Below are 15,261 nucleotides of genomic sequence, written 5' to 3'. Positions count from 1 at the left end.
TGGTTATCGGAAGTAAAAGTATCCCGCTGAATGGAGGGGATCCAGGGTGGTGTTGCATTGTCAGTGGGTTGTGTTATCCTGAATGCACAATTGTGGCTGCTGATTTTATCTGGTGGTGTCAGTATAATGCTCGGAGAGAACTGATGACAATCTGATACTGAAAATTGGAGGCAGAAACTTCAAAGTTTTTATTCTTTATTGACTTTTTATATAGTGTATGAGACACAAACACAGAATGAACCGAGAACATGGACCCTGAACACAAGGCGTTTGTTTTATCTCCTTGCATGTTATTGGCTTCTTGTCAGCAATGAGCTCACATACAAAACCAATCGTGGTTGTGGGAAGGTGAAATATCCATAAAAATGTATTTTATTCTGTTTCACTTTCCCTTCTGATGTCACAGAGACAAAATGTGAAGGAAAATGATAAAGGATTTAATCCTTACCACTCTGTATATACAGGTAGTCCCCGGGTTACATACGGGATAGGGACTGTAGGTTTGTTCTTAAGTTGAATTTGTATGTAAGTCAGAGCATGTACATTAGTTTAATAAATGCAATTAGGACAGATGTTTGTCTCAGCATATTATTAGGCAGCGTGGTGTCAGTTACTGTATAAAATCCTCCCTGTGAGCTAATCACAAAGAAAGCCTAGACATTCATTACCTTCTGGAGCAAGCTGTGCTTTGATATACAAAAAGAATCAACTGCAGAGTTTGTCCTGGTCATTAAAGAGTTGCTCAGCTGTGTTTAGCAAAATATTTCTTCTGCAATTCATGCAAACCGCCCCCCTCCGCCTATCAAGCCTCTGTCCTGCGCACAAATGAGCAGGGACGTCCCGTTTGTATCTAGGAGTTGTCTGTATGTTGGATGCCCCTAATTCTGGGACTACCTGTATATGGGGGCATTTTTACCTGCCAATCAGACTGTCCACCCTGGAAGGGGAGGGGACCTCTGCTGTTTTTTTTTTTTACATATTTTGCTCCTCCCTCACCTAATGATTGGACATTGGAAAGAGGAGCAGCAGACCGATGAGCTGAGCACAATGCAGCACAACTGATTGGCTCCTTATGCTCTTCCCTTTTCCCTATCTAAACTCTGCAGACTTTTGATTATAAGACATTACTGAATCCAGTTATATATTTGTTAAAACAATGTAATATATTGCCTTGATGTGTCCCCTGCACTGCTAATAATCTATTTACTGTATTATTTTTCCTGAGTTTTTCTTTCCTCTACAATTGTAAAGCGATCTGATTGGCCAGCATTGTTTTCCTTGAGGCTGTGATTGCTGGGTATTCTTTCCAGGATAATCGTGTTTGATGTTATTCCTCATCATCCAGTCATTAAATATTGTAGAAAGTATTGTATAGCTGTCATCCGGCTCTTCACTAGAACAATGAGATGACTTTTTATTAAATATCCTTCGGAGGCTGACATCACTGGGATGTTTATTGTCTGTGAGATCCGATGCCGCCATTATATTATTCTAATAAATATCGGACACTTTGTAATATGTTCCCTTTATGTATATACAGCGAGAGAAGGATGGCATAAAGTGAACCTGTCATTCATTCTGAGTGTATGGAAATTAGAGTGGTCACTGCAAGGTGCAACTGGGGACCTAAATTTCTTTTCCCCTTCTGAGATTGCGGTCTGTAGTGAAGCCTTGATTTGGGGGTAAACCTTGTACCCCTAACCACATATTGTCGTTATTGCCCTTATAATGTTACGATTATCAATTTCTTGCATTAGTATTGTCAGAATCGCTAATTTTTTGCCCAAGTCGGTATCCAGAATAATTTTTAGGCTGGGTGGGAAGAAGCTGTAAGTGGGTGGGGGCCCCTTTAATATGACCCAACTTTTCAGTAATCATGTAAAAATAGCCGGTTGGTTCGCACGGCTCAAAAGGGCTGGGGAGAACATTTCAAGTATTCTGACAATTGCTTATTTGTAATCCCCGTATTATCAGGAGTTGCCTTATTGTTAGATAACCGCAATGGTAAACAGCGCTTTTGCCCGGCCAATAGTAAATTGCTGCTGTGCACCTGGAAGCAGGAAACCTCACTGCAGGTAATGCGTGAGGTTCTTCCAAAAGCAACCATAGGGCCAAAAGTAACTTGTCACAGCTGCATACAATTATTGGTTCCAAACCACTCCCATTCACTTGAATAGAAGGGGTTGGGTCCACTTTCCTGCACGTGTGACATGGCCCGATATGTGACCATGGATGATAATTTACTAATGCTTCTATTTTGGTGAGTAGTCGTCAAAAAAAGATGTGTGGGGAACTCTTCCAATGGCTGTTCTGGTGACAGCTGTCTTCACATATTAAAGATTCTCCCCTCATTTTGTTTTGTATGATTGGAACAGGAACTGAAGGAAAAATCCTGATTAATACAAATACCATAGATTTGGAGCAAAAAGTAACTGGCTTTGGGTTATATAACCTTTCCTTACTCTTAAGGTTTCAGCCATGCATGCCTGAGTGAATTGTTATGCTGACATTCACCCTGTTCTCCATGCCTCCCATGACAGGTTAATTTTGCTACAATTGTCATCTAAAAATGCAGCTTTGACATCCAGCAATGGTTGTAAGGTTTGACTACAAGCCTCATCAGCTCCTCAGCACATAAGACAACCACAGGCTGCACTCTGTGAATCTGTTAGGCTCCATTAGGGGGCGTAACACATCTGAGTGTGTCTGGTGTGTGACCGCCTTGGTTCCCCTGGGACCAATAAACTTTTGACATACATTGACAAAGTGAGTTCTGTTATTTTCTTTTACAAACTTACACTGAACTTTCTAAACACATTTCTTATAAGCAGTTTTGCCTTAAATTCTCATATTTTTAGCCCGTTATAAAACCAGCAGATGTGACTCAGGCGCCCGGCATATGTTGCCGCGTGGGTGGGCGGTGATATATGTCAGCGCAATGATAATTAGCTTACACGAAAGCCATCTGGATCTTTTCTTTTTTTCTTGCAGAAGAGCTGAAGGAGAAGCTGACGCAATACGTGGACGAGGTCAACAAACGCAAACCTGGATTTATCAAGGTGGTCCGACACAACAAGCAGGAGGGGCTAATCCGGTCCCGGGTCAGCGGGTGGAGGGCGGCTACCGCCCCAGTAGTGGCGCTATTTGATGCCCACGTGGAGTTCAGTGTCGGCTGGTGAGTGGCTCATGACATCACGATGGGTTATTAATTTACCAAAATGAATCTGTACAACAAATGGCTTCCTACAACGAAGATGAATATTCGACTCACCTGCTGACTTCATTTTCACCAATTTTCACTGCAATAATGTGAATCCACTGTCAGAAAATTCTTCAGAATCTGACACTTCCATGAGTGTCGAATTACTGTCCCTGCTGGGTGCTATGGTTTCTTCCACCGGCACCCATAAACCCGGTGGGGACAACATGGATGGTGGATAGAACCATTTATTAGGTAGGGGGGCCAGAAATCTGTCCAGTGCCACAGGAGCTTCTATCAGCAAAGAGGAAGAACGGGCAGCAAATGAGGGGAATATTCATTTCTTTGCAGAAAGCCATTGATTGTATGGAATAATTTTCACCTTTGTATACCATTCCCGGAACCTTGACTGTGATATTGGCCAATTTTCATCTTTCTCTTATGTCAATAAACATTTCAGGAAAGTTCCGGGGGTCATCCTCCTTCATCAGGGCTTGGTACAGCTAAATATGCTGAGAAGTAATTATTCTGATTGCTCCAAATCCCAGTTTTTCTAATTAGGCTTTTTGTCTGTGTTGGCTTTCATGCTAGAAAAGGAGCCATCATTATTATTAGGTGGAATTACTAGACAGGAAGTTGGTTGCGTTTAGGAATCTATCAACCCCCTTTGATTAAAAAATGACCAATCATCAGATATATTCTTATGTTCTTACAGTTATTTATTACCTTTCACAGAGGTCACGGTATGACCGATGTGGATGCGCTTCTCCGCTTTTTTCAGAAGGGCAGAGCAACTTTTATTCAGGGATTATCCAAGGTCACCAATTACTTCCTGGATTGAGGTTCTGTTATTGAGATGACACAATCATGTAAATCTTGTAATTATTAATATCTGCCATAGATCAATTGCTTAAACTCTTATGCCAGACCTTTCTTTAAGTAACAATCTTCCTATAATTTGCATTTTTTTATTATTGCTGTTTATCTGTAGAAGTCATTCGTGTGTTGATTAGGGATGAGCGAGAATGCCTCTGACAGTCTCGTGAAATTTTCCACAAAATTTCATTGAACGGATATTGGGAATCAATGATAATTAGAGCCCAGGGAGCATGGGAACCTGGATGGTCACAGCTGAACTCATATGACCTCTCAATGGAAATTCTCCATTGAGAGGTCATATGAGTTCAGTAGTATGCCTGCGGTCACAGCTGATTGGAGGCACGTGCCTCCAATCAGCTGTGACCGTAGGTTCCTACGCTTCCTGGGCTGTACTTATTGATAATTACAGGTCCCTAGACGCTCACAGCTGAACTCAAATGACCTCTCAATGGAGAATCTGCATTGAGAGGTCATGTGAGTTCAGTAAGCCTGCGAACACGAGCTCACGGCGAATCACAAGGCCGTTTTTTGCTTACATGTTTGGTTAGCGCGAAAGGCCCGATTCACTGCGAGATTGAATTTATTAACCTCGCTTGCTCATCCCTAGTGTTGATATCGTAAAGCCCTGAGACGGCTGTTGGTTGTCACCATCATGAATGTGACGGAGCAGAATGAGAATATTATTTTTATTATTATTAAACATATTACACAGCACTGTACATGAAATAGGGTTCTAATTATCAGTTCATTGGCCATCTGCTATATAAAAGGTTAGAGGAAGGGTAAATGACCTTGGCCAGCACATTTATAATTAGTCATAACATTAAATTTGCTAGCAAGTTATTTTTTTTTCTGCGCTTTTATTTACTTTATTACGTTGGTGACCGGGTCAGTTTATAGTGTTTGTATATAAACGTTAGATCTAATGTTAGATAAAACAGAGAAACCAAGCATTGGGATAACACAGAGAAGTATTATTGTGGAAGGTGGCTCAAGGCAAAGAGAAAGCATCCGTTGGATTTACATTGATGATTGCAATAGGTACAGAGACCCCCCATTTCTTTTTATTCATCCTCCTATCTGTTCCTGATTAATACATTAAAAGGTTCCCTAGATCCATATTACAGTGGAAATGTCCTCGGTGACCGACCTATCAGAAGAATCCCATTCTTCAGTTTTAAATGATTACATCTGAATAATCTTATAAAATATTTACATTGAGCGTTTCTTTATCGGAGAATGACTGCAGATCTGAGGTCTGGCCGTGCCTACCTTGCTGATAATGCATTATTCCTCAGCTCCTGGGTGTGCATAACAGCATGCGGTCAGTGGAGATCTAAAACAAGCTCAGCAGAGTTATCCTTTAATATTTTAAAAGCAGACGAGCTGAAGCGGAGATTAGACTGTACGCAGAAATGCCTTATTTATACATTTTTATAATTAATAGGAATCTTGTGATAACGTTGCAATATATCTTGCCAGAGAGGGAGAATATCTAATTCACTACATTCATTTATTCCTCTACCAGTTTCATGGAACTGCTGGGTGTTCGGTTTAAATATTCCTACTAATCTTTGTCCCGTTTAATCTTTTATAAACCCATTTGCAGGGTGAAAACTTTGACAGTAGCACTTTGAAGCTGTCATCAAAACATGCAAAATGTGACACATGAAAATTCATGAGCAGATACGCCACTTCAGCACTCTGTAATGTGCGGCCATCTCCGAGCGGCCAGATAGCGATAACAGATTAGAAGAAGTGCCGTCTGCCTGGGGAAAAGATAACAGAAGGGTCCTAGTTTCAAGAACTGTGCTCTAATGAAGAAAAGCCGGATGTTGGTTTTCCAAAGTACATTCCAATTCGAGCGAAGGCCTGACTTGCATTCCAGTAGTATAGCGTCCTATGTCAGGGGCTCCATTCTACATCCAGGCATTGGATAGTGCAATTTCCTCAATGTCCTTTTTGTGAACATTGTCTATGCTGAGATGATGGCAGTAGTTTGCTGCAGGAAAGTGATCAAATTGCATCATTGTAACTCTGCGACCCAGTGGTGGTCGTCATTGTAGCAGTTATCAGACACCGAATAACCCAGTTTTCTTTCTTTATCAGGGCGGAGCCAGTGCTGAGTCGGATCAAAAAGAACCGCAATATCATAATCTCTCCGTCTTTCGACAACATCAAGTACGACACCTTTGAAATTGAAGAGTACCCTCTCTCCGCTCAGGGATTCGACTGGGAGTTATGGTGTCGCTACCTGAATCCTCCAAAATCTTGGTGGAAGCTTGAAAATACAACTGCACCAATCAGGTACAAACACACAGAATTCAGGGCATGGTCAGACAAAAAAATTGTAGATTTACTTACCTGTGACTATAATTTAAAGTTCAATTCCAGACACAAAGCTAAATACAAATACTTTTATGCACCAAAAGATTAGTATTTCTGTCTATCATGTCCCGAGATTTACACAACCGTGTCTGGTAGAGAAGAAGACCTCATTTTCCTAACATCAGTGAAGCTGGGTGATCCAGCAAACCTGGAATGGATTACCTAACTCATTTGCTATTTGGTAGCAAATGTTTTCAATCTTGAACCAGATCTATTACAGGTTTGCTAAATCACCCAGATTTACTGATAAAAGTGTATCCTCTCCAGTCTTAGATAAAACAGGACCGTTGTGTTACATTTTATCCAACTTTTTAAATTTTCTTTGAAAAGAAAGTTTGGAGGTTTTAATGTTTTTTACCCACTAGAGTGCTGCATTAACACACAAACATGCGCTGGCATTTATTTTAAAGGGCACCCTAGACACATTCTGGAAATGCACTGCAATGCAACTCTATTTGTGTGCCATGTGCTGCATTGCATTGTATACAGCAGTGCAGATCCGCATGGTATACCTATAGCAGGAACTCGCCCCTAATCTGATCTGTGTGCTCAGTAAACTCCCGTATACACTAATTTAATACATGTGTGGTGTAATGTAATGATCCTTTTGTCCTGGGTTTTTGTTTTATTTTTTTTAGGAGTCCAGCTCTGATTGGTTGTTTCATCGTGGATAGGCTGTACTTTGAAGAGATTGGTTTACTGGATGAAGGAATGGAGGTGTATGGAGGGGAGAATGTGGAGCTGGGTATTCGGGTAAGTCCTTTATAATATTATTATTTATCACATTTGTAATGAAACTAAAATCTGTTGCGTTCTTGGTCACTTGCAGTTTATCAAATTTAGCTGCCCCCCAAAAATGGTTATTCCTGGTATGAATGGGCCTGTGTTTTCTCCTATTTTCAGGCATTTTTCTTGCAGTACCATTGCTGAGTGTTTTTTAAGACTCTACATGTATTGTGCAAATGCTTTTATAATGCCAGAGAGAGGCCTGTACTTAGCACGTGTAAGCACTCCCTGGCACCTATTGGCACTTGCTGATCACATGGAAATTTGAAGGAATAGCCATAAAGCGGTGTAGGAAATCCGGGAGCTGGCTGCATCAGTGTGCATGCATTGCTTTATAAATTGCAATTTAGGGTTTTCAGTATTTTAGCATTAGCTCATGTTGTCCTTTCACATATCTGCTGTCATGCTCTTTTTGAAGAGCGCTTAGCTTTGTTGTTCAGGGACAGAATCTTCTCATTTCTCCTTAATCTAGAATTACAGCTCGGCTTTCCCCAGAACAATGCCGCCAGTTCTGTTGGCTCAGCACTTGGTGCTGGTAGCTGCTGATAGTACACGATACAGCGATGTTACAGATCAGATTAAAGCCCACAAGCGTGACAATCCGGACATAGCGGATCTCTGATGACGCTGCTTCTTATCTTGTTAATTGCTTGACGACCGATGTTCCTCCACTCTGCTCTTTTGTGGAAATTACTTATTTTTAGGCTTCAGAGTCAGCGGAGGGGAAAGTTTAATAGTGCTCACAAGAGGGTTTTCTCTCATAGTGTAGAAGTACATTGGGGGAGTTTATGTTCCTTAGTCTTTTATGTGTACATAAGGCTTAGACGTTTTCCTCAGGGTTTAACCTGAGGCTTTAAAAGCCCATGTTTAAAATTTCCATCCATTTTTTGCACGGGCAAATCTAAACCAGGACTGTTCCTTGAGGCACGTTCATGAGAGTTATCTATAACGTTGCTTGAAAAATTAAACCGCTGGGAAATGCCCAAAAATGCGGGTAAACGCTTCCATTCATTTCAGTAGGGCGTTTTTCCGTGTTTATAAGAACTAAGAAAGTAAACGCAGGAAAACAGGGCACAGACGTTTTCCAACGTAATAAAAATGCATATAAACACAGTAACAACATTCACATGCGTTTTTTAAAATGTTCGTGTAGACCCAGCCTAATGTAGGGTTTAACTTTTCAATTAAATTTTAAAGTAACCACCAAAATATTTGCATATTTTGTCACGCTTAGCTTGCAATGTGCCTCTGTAAAGTGATGCCATGTCTGTTATCTCTTCATTGTCATTTCCATCTTCTTCTATGTGTTGCAGTCTTTACACAATTCCTGTCTTCATGTGACAACATTGCATGTGATACTGGTGGAATCAACAGGCAAAAATCTACGGCTGCTAAGCTCTAATACACTTTTGCTCTTGGGTATGGTTACCATAGCCTAGGGCAGGGGTCTGCAACCTGCGGCTCTTCAGCCTCCTTGTTGTGGCTCCCTTCGGCTGCTGCGTGGAGGTCTCTGATGGGGGATCCCCTTCCTCCCAAGACACTGCGGAGGAGGGGGATTCCCTATCCGGTGTTCTAATGAAAAAAATCTACCAGTGAAATAAATCCACCACGGGGCGTGTACAAATGGGTGTGTACAATGACATCCCCCTCCTTTGAACCCCAATTCCTCTGGAATGGGGAGATGTACAAAACCAAAAATGTAGGTGCAAGTGGGGGACACCTGTGACTAACACCCCCTAAAATTTAATTGTTAGGCTATCATCAGAACATAAAGAACTCTGCCCATCAAAAAAATCTACCCTGTTACGTTAGAAGCCTCCAGCTTCTAATGTAACAGGATGATACGTTAGAAGCTGGAGGCTTCTAGGGGCATAGTTCAGTGTTTAATTTATTTCAAAGTAGGCCTACACATGCACACTTGTTGTAACAGGTAAAATTAAAAAAATATTAAAACTTTTAAAAGTTTAAAAACTGTGTTATGTTTTGCGGCTCCAGACTATTTTTCTTTAGTGGAAGAGGAGGCAAAATGGCTCTTTTGATAGTAAAGGTTGCTGACCCCTGGCCTAGGGTGCTATTGTAGCCGGGGGGTAGCATCAAAACTTCCCAGTTTTAAAGAACATCAAGATATAAGTTCACAAGTTTAAAAACTTGTAAAAGTACAACATTGGGGGTGCTGTTTCAAAAAGCAAGTGTGCCTGGGAGCCCTAAATTGAGCATGCAAATTGGGGATCCCCAGGGACCACTTCTTTAGCAAGGAGTATTCGGTAGGGCCCCATAACTTTTTACCTGCCAGCTCACTAAGCTATACCTGTCAGATTAAGGAGCCTGTTCGCTACCTTTATTTGAACCCCAATTTCTTTGTATCAGGGAGGTGTAGGGAATCACAAATGTAGCTGTAAGTGGGGGACACTTGACATGATTACAACATAATAAACTCAACCCATCAAAGCTTGTCTACCCATGCTGCCCTGTCATATAGCACCGTCCACTTCCCTTCCTTGATCCCCAATAGCTGGCCCACACATAGCTGTCTGCTTACCCTCTTTGAAGCCCAATTTCTCAGGAATGGGGAGCTGGAGTTGTCATCTCTGGAAGTACCGATTGCACAGTTATTGGGTCACTGCTGTTTTAAGAAAATTGTGCATTGAACTTAAATGACAGCTCTGTGTTGATGGATTGATATCGCTAAGTGTGCGACGTGATTTCCCTATATGATTGCATGTTCCTAATGACAATTTCAGTCCTCGTCTTGGGAGTTGTAACCGAAAATTAAAATCCAGCGGTTAGCGAAGACGCAGCGTATTCATTCCCATCCTAACGACTTTATGAGCAGCTGTCATCTTTTAGCCGCACATATGTTGTGTTTGGGGAATTCACTCTTGGTTGCCTTATCCATGCTGCCACAAACTTCTCTTTCCACGGCGACTCGCCGAGTGCCGTAATAACTTATAGCGACACCTGTTCTGTTTTTTCCTGTGCCATCGATTGATGGCACCTTAACAACATTTCAAAATGCCGAAGCGCACGACTTCCCCCTGCGCAAGTCGATTAAATATTCTTTACCCCTAACCAGCATTCCTTTCCACTCCCGCACACTTGTCTTGCTTTACGCCATCTGTTTGGTGGTGGCATGTAAAATATTCCGGAATATATCAATACAAAAGTAAAGTAAGAGAAATGTATAGACTTTTTTCTCTTTTTGATTAAAAATCATTTGCAGCTAAACTCACTTTAAAGATTCCCCTAAAAGCCGTGCTATTAAAGAGAGTTTTGTGAAAGGTATCTGACCTGTTAATCATTTTTATTTGATGAAACTGATTTATGGGAACAGGATGTATAACAAGAGAATTACTGATCTGCAGGCGGACGTTTTATCTGACTTACCTAGCAAGGGATTTTAAGTTTTTTTCACCGTAAGTAAAGTTTGGTCCCAGATCTGCCCCAGACCAATAACTGGAAAATAAAGTAGAATAACCACATTGATGGGGGTCATCTCCTGCTAGTAAGCTTCCAGTGGTAGATTGACAGCACAATGGTCTACAGTAACTGGTTTACAGAAATCTAAACAAAAATGTGGGTACTTATAGCATGTGATAACCCAAGAACAGAAATTTAAAGCGGACCATTTACCCAAATTTTTACTTTATGTTACTCCCTTTCTGCCTTCACTGGTGCTGCAGTAAAGACAATGGGAGCCACGTACGTCACATATTTCAGGACGCTTCAGGCTGATCCTTCCGTGCATTTCAGGTCTGGGGCATGTGCAGAAGGGGCTTTTTCCTGTAAAAAAAAGTGACAGTCTTATGCATGTGCGGGAAACATCAGCCGGTCTCGTTCCTGTACAGTGTGAGATCAGGTGACTTAGGTAATAGATGGAAGAAGATGGCGGCGCCAGTACTGCCTCCACGCTGGAACAAAGAAAGAATCCAGGACGGCTGGGGACCAAAGCAAGGCCAGGTGTAGAGGGATATAGGGCTCTGCAGAAGGGAAGTGGTGTGTTTAATATATTCTGCTTTAATGTACTACTAGCTGTTAATTTTTTCCTAGTAATCTTAGCTTCCAAATGTGCAGCATTCAGGCTAAGGAACAGGAGTGCAGAACTATACTTAAAATAATAAAAAAAAAAAAATCATGCAAATTCTCATTGGTCAGCGCTGGGGGCCGCTGTCTTTTCCTTCCTTCATCTGGCTAAATCACTTGATCTTGCACTACACAGGCACGAGAACAGCGACATAGCCTGCTATAGATGGGGGGAAAAAATTATTTCCAATCTCACTGCGCATGTGTAAAATTAGCATTTTTTTTAAATTTTTTTTTAACCCATTGCAGGAAAAAGGTCCTTCTCTGAGATCCGGCATGCATGGTAAAAGACAAAAGATAACCTTTTTATGTGAATTAAAAATTCGACTCTTTTATATAAAGTAAAAATTTTGGTGATAGGTTCACTTTAAGGGCAAAAATTGAAGGAAAAGGTTAACATTGTTTAGGGTGCCGCAAAGACACAATTATTATTTCTAGAAGTCTCCTATAAGATTGCACATCTTCAGTTTAGGTCCCCTGTAAATCCATCTGGATTTTCTAGACAGATGGTTGTAATCTGTTTGTAGAATACCTATAAATATATAATGAATGAGTTACTATCATGGATCATTGAACAACAATGTGTACATTTTCAGAAAACACCGCTGAGAATATACATTTATTGACAAGGTGTTTATTGCATTTGTATTCCCCTATCAGTGTTTGAAGTCAAATTTATTGCCGCCATTTAAAGAATTCTATATATTGATTACATTCTTGTGAATGTATCATTAGGGATCGGACCAACTAAACAATATAATAAAATGGGATCCTTGGACGTGCTTCATTAGGTCCTATTGGGCACTCACAATGCTTCTGAAGATTATTATTCTGAGTATAGATTGGATAGAGCCGTCACTTTTCATATTTTCGGGGGAATTGTGCACAGTTTTAGCTACTAGTAATTTTACCTAAAACAAATTCTGCTGTGGCAGTGACAACTGTTTTTTTTATATGATAAACCATAATTGTAATATTGTATTATTGAGGCCATTTATGTTCCGATTTCACAGGTAATGATACTGATAAATCAGAAAGACACTAAAATAGTCCTTATATTACAATGAGAACTAGGGAATGGAGTGTTCAATGGCATAATATTTTTTTACCTAATACCAGGTAGCATTTTCAAAAACAGCATTAGAATGCCTATTTGTTTCTGGGCTCTTTGGGACTTTGTAATCTAGTTACATCAAAATGCAGCAAGTCTTTCATATGTGGCATGGGAGGATCTAGAGGCGGATAGGAAGGGGTGTAAAATATGCAGCTGCACAAGGGCCAGAACCCTTCTCAGCCAACAAGGGTCCATAGGGAAGTTGGTGGACCTTCATCAGTCAGGTGGCCTACATCCACCACTGGGAGGATTTTCTTTATCATTCTGGTCATTGTAGCTTCCATTATTCATTTGACATATCGCCAATTACTCAAACTCTCAAAAGAAATCTGTCTTGTCCAGTTAACTTATGACTATGAGGGAACCTCGCAGTAGCTTACAGATCAGACTTTGAATAGGGAACAGAGGGAAGCTCATAGCACCCAGGAATAAGGGAAGAGCAGGTGAAGGTCTGAGCAGGTTAGCAGTGATCACTGTGTGTATCTCAATGCTGAATTATCAGTGACACACATTGGCTGTCTGCTTTTTGCCAGCTGAGAGTTTATGTATAAATTCAGCAGTTGTTACACCAACTACTGGCAAAAAACAGATGCTTTCTGTAGGGTTTATAAACACTGTTTAGGCTGCGATGGAGAGATTCAAAGTAACATTGTTTCTTTTGTACTCACCTTGTGCTATTCATCTGCAATTCAAAAGGTTGACCTCAAATCTGAAAATAACATCAGGAAAAACAACCTGACCATTAAAAAAATAAATGTTGGTTATTATTTATGCTTTAACTAACTAAACTTTTCCTGAATTAATCCTAATTACCACCTACCTGCCCTTAGCTTTTTCTTTCCAGCCAATTTTCTTATTTGAGTTTTTCCAATCCATCTTAGTTGCCTTTTGTTCATGTTATTCACAACGCTCCCTGTCACTTCTGATGAAGACCACAATTGGCAGTAACATATATTACACAAGTATGGTCCACTATTGTCACCGAGTTGAAACAAATGACAAAGAATTATACATACTCAGAGCTTTAGTAAGTAAAATGTCATTTCATGTGTGTTTATATTCACTATGTGACTCCGAACCGTATCATTTCAGTTGGCATCATCTGCAGCCCTGATACCATATTAATGCGCTGGAGCCACACCAGAGTTGGAGTTTTGCATCTCCCATAGCTGTAGACTAAATGTCCAGGTGAATTAATTTCGGGCTGCAAAACTTCCTGGTTTGTATCTGCCTTGACTGTAATGCCAACGAAGACCGTTCAAGGTCACACAGAGTGAACACATTGTGTACTTGGCATACGGAGCCCTCCAATCAATCTGCAGGCTTGGCTTAAACCACCGTACATGATTGCAGATGGAATCCGCAATTTGGTGTCCAAGTGTATGAGCTGCAGCTGTTAAACCCTTCATATCAAAGTCATATCTGACTAGGAGAGTCGCCTCTGCCTGTTGGGGCCAGTTAATCAGGAAAAGCTAAAATCTCTGGGCAAAGCACTAAATGCAGCCACCAAGTTAAAAGCCGTTTACATATTTTAAGCAGTATGCAGTGTTTGGCATAATCAAAGTCATGTTCAATAAAGTTTTGGTACATGAAAACAGGAATTCTGTGTCTGGTAATGTACTGATTGTGTGGAGTCAGACGCCCACTAACCATTATTTAATTATGTTCTTGTCTGGCATTGTTATGAATTTTCCATGTTTATGTCACCACAAAGCACTGGTGATAAGAAGGGTCGTGCTTTTGGGTTTTTTGTGTTAAACCTGCATTACCTGTTCCAGTTAAAAGAATGAGGTTCTTTACAGCATGCACGAAATGCCTCATCACAGCAGGTCTGTATCTGGGAACCTTTACATCACCTATTTTTGTAAAATTTTCAGACAGTACCTTCCTTTCATTTGGCACATGGGTGTTTGCAGATACAAGAAGCCGTTACCATGTGATTGGCAATATGCCGCTCCTGAACAGGATCCAAGGGGCAGGGAAAGGCAGATAGAAGTGTGGATTTGGTTGTAAAGGCGGCACCATTGTGGTAAAATGCATCCTGCAGAAGTAATTTTTTAGATAACATTTAAAACTGGTAATTGTTACCAAACCTTTACAGGTCACATATCAGAACCTGGACATATTTAATTTTAACTTGGATTTCCTCCATATGAAAGCACACTTGTCACCTTGTATTTCATTTCTTTTGTGTGTTCTTCCTGGCTAAAATACTTGTAGGTAAATTCGGCAGAATCATTGGACAGGTGGTGTGCTTGGTTAGTAAATGGGCCAGGCCATTGGAAAGTATACTATAGGTGGGTACATTGGAGCGGAATTAGTAAAGACTTGCCACCCATCAGCTTGCACCATTACTAGAATTTGGAACTCATATATACAGGACAGTGAAGATAAAGATGCCTGTATAGTCCATGCAGATAAGGATGTCTATATAGTCCATCATCTAGGTGTGTCCACTGTTAAAGCAGATGGATAGTCAAATAGTAAAAGTCTAAAGTGGCTCATTAACTTTTCTATTCAAGAATAATAAACAAGGAAAGCAAGCTGCAGGCCCCCTATCTGGTGGTATCAAATTCAGTAAGCCAACACCATAAAATTGGTACAAACGTTTTGAGGAGAAGTAAACAGGAAGCGGATGTTTTTGGTTTGAGATTAAATAATATTGTATTCCATGTTAAAGTCACATAAATATATACACATACTAACATTCATGTGTATATGGATGTCATCAAAGGGATTACATTTCTAAATGTTGGGTACTGTAAAGTACCAAATATTAAATGCCCCTGCAAGAGGGAATATATTAGCCTATGTT

General features: G+C 40.6%; 1 protein-coding gene across 1 annotated transcript in view; it reads left to right on the top strand.

Annotated features, from left to right (window-relative positions):
• GALNT18 (polypeptide N-acetylgalactosaminyltransferase 18) overlaps positions 1 to 15,261 on the top strand; it is a 203,506-nt gene that overhangs the window by 153,449 nt on the left and 34,796 nt on the right. The window contains exons 4-6 of the mRNA XM_072422272.1: positions 2,992 to 3,175; positions 6,188 to 6,385; positions 7,105 to 7,219. Of these exons, the coding sequence (XP_072278373.1) occupies positions 2,992 to 3,175; positions 6,188 to 6,385; positions 7,105 to 7,219 (497 nt within the window). The remainder of the gene's footprint in view (positions 1 to 2,991; positions 3,176 to 6,187; positions 6,386 to 7,104; positions 7,220 to 15,261) is intronic.

The sequence above is a fragment of the Pyxicephalus adspersus genome, chromosome 9 (assembly GCF_032062135.1).
Source record: "Pyxicephalus adspersus chromosome 9, UCB_Pads_2.0, whole genome shotgun sequence".
Taxonomy (NCBI): domain Eukaryota; kingdom Metazoa; phylum Chordata; class Amphibia; order Anura; family Pyxicephalidae; genus Pyxicephalus; species Pyxicephalus adspersus.
The sequence above is the reverse complement of the archived record's forward strand: the minus strand, read 5'-3'. Positions and strand labels throughout refer to the sequence as shown.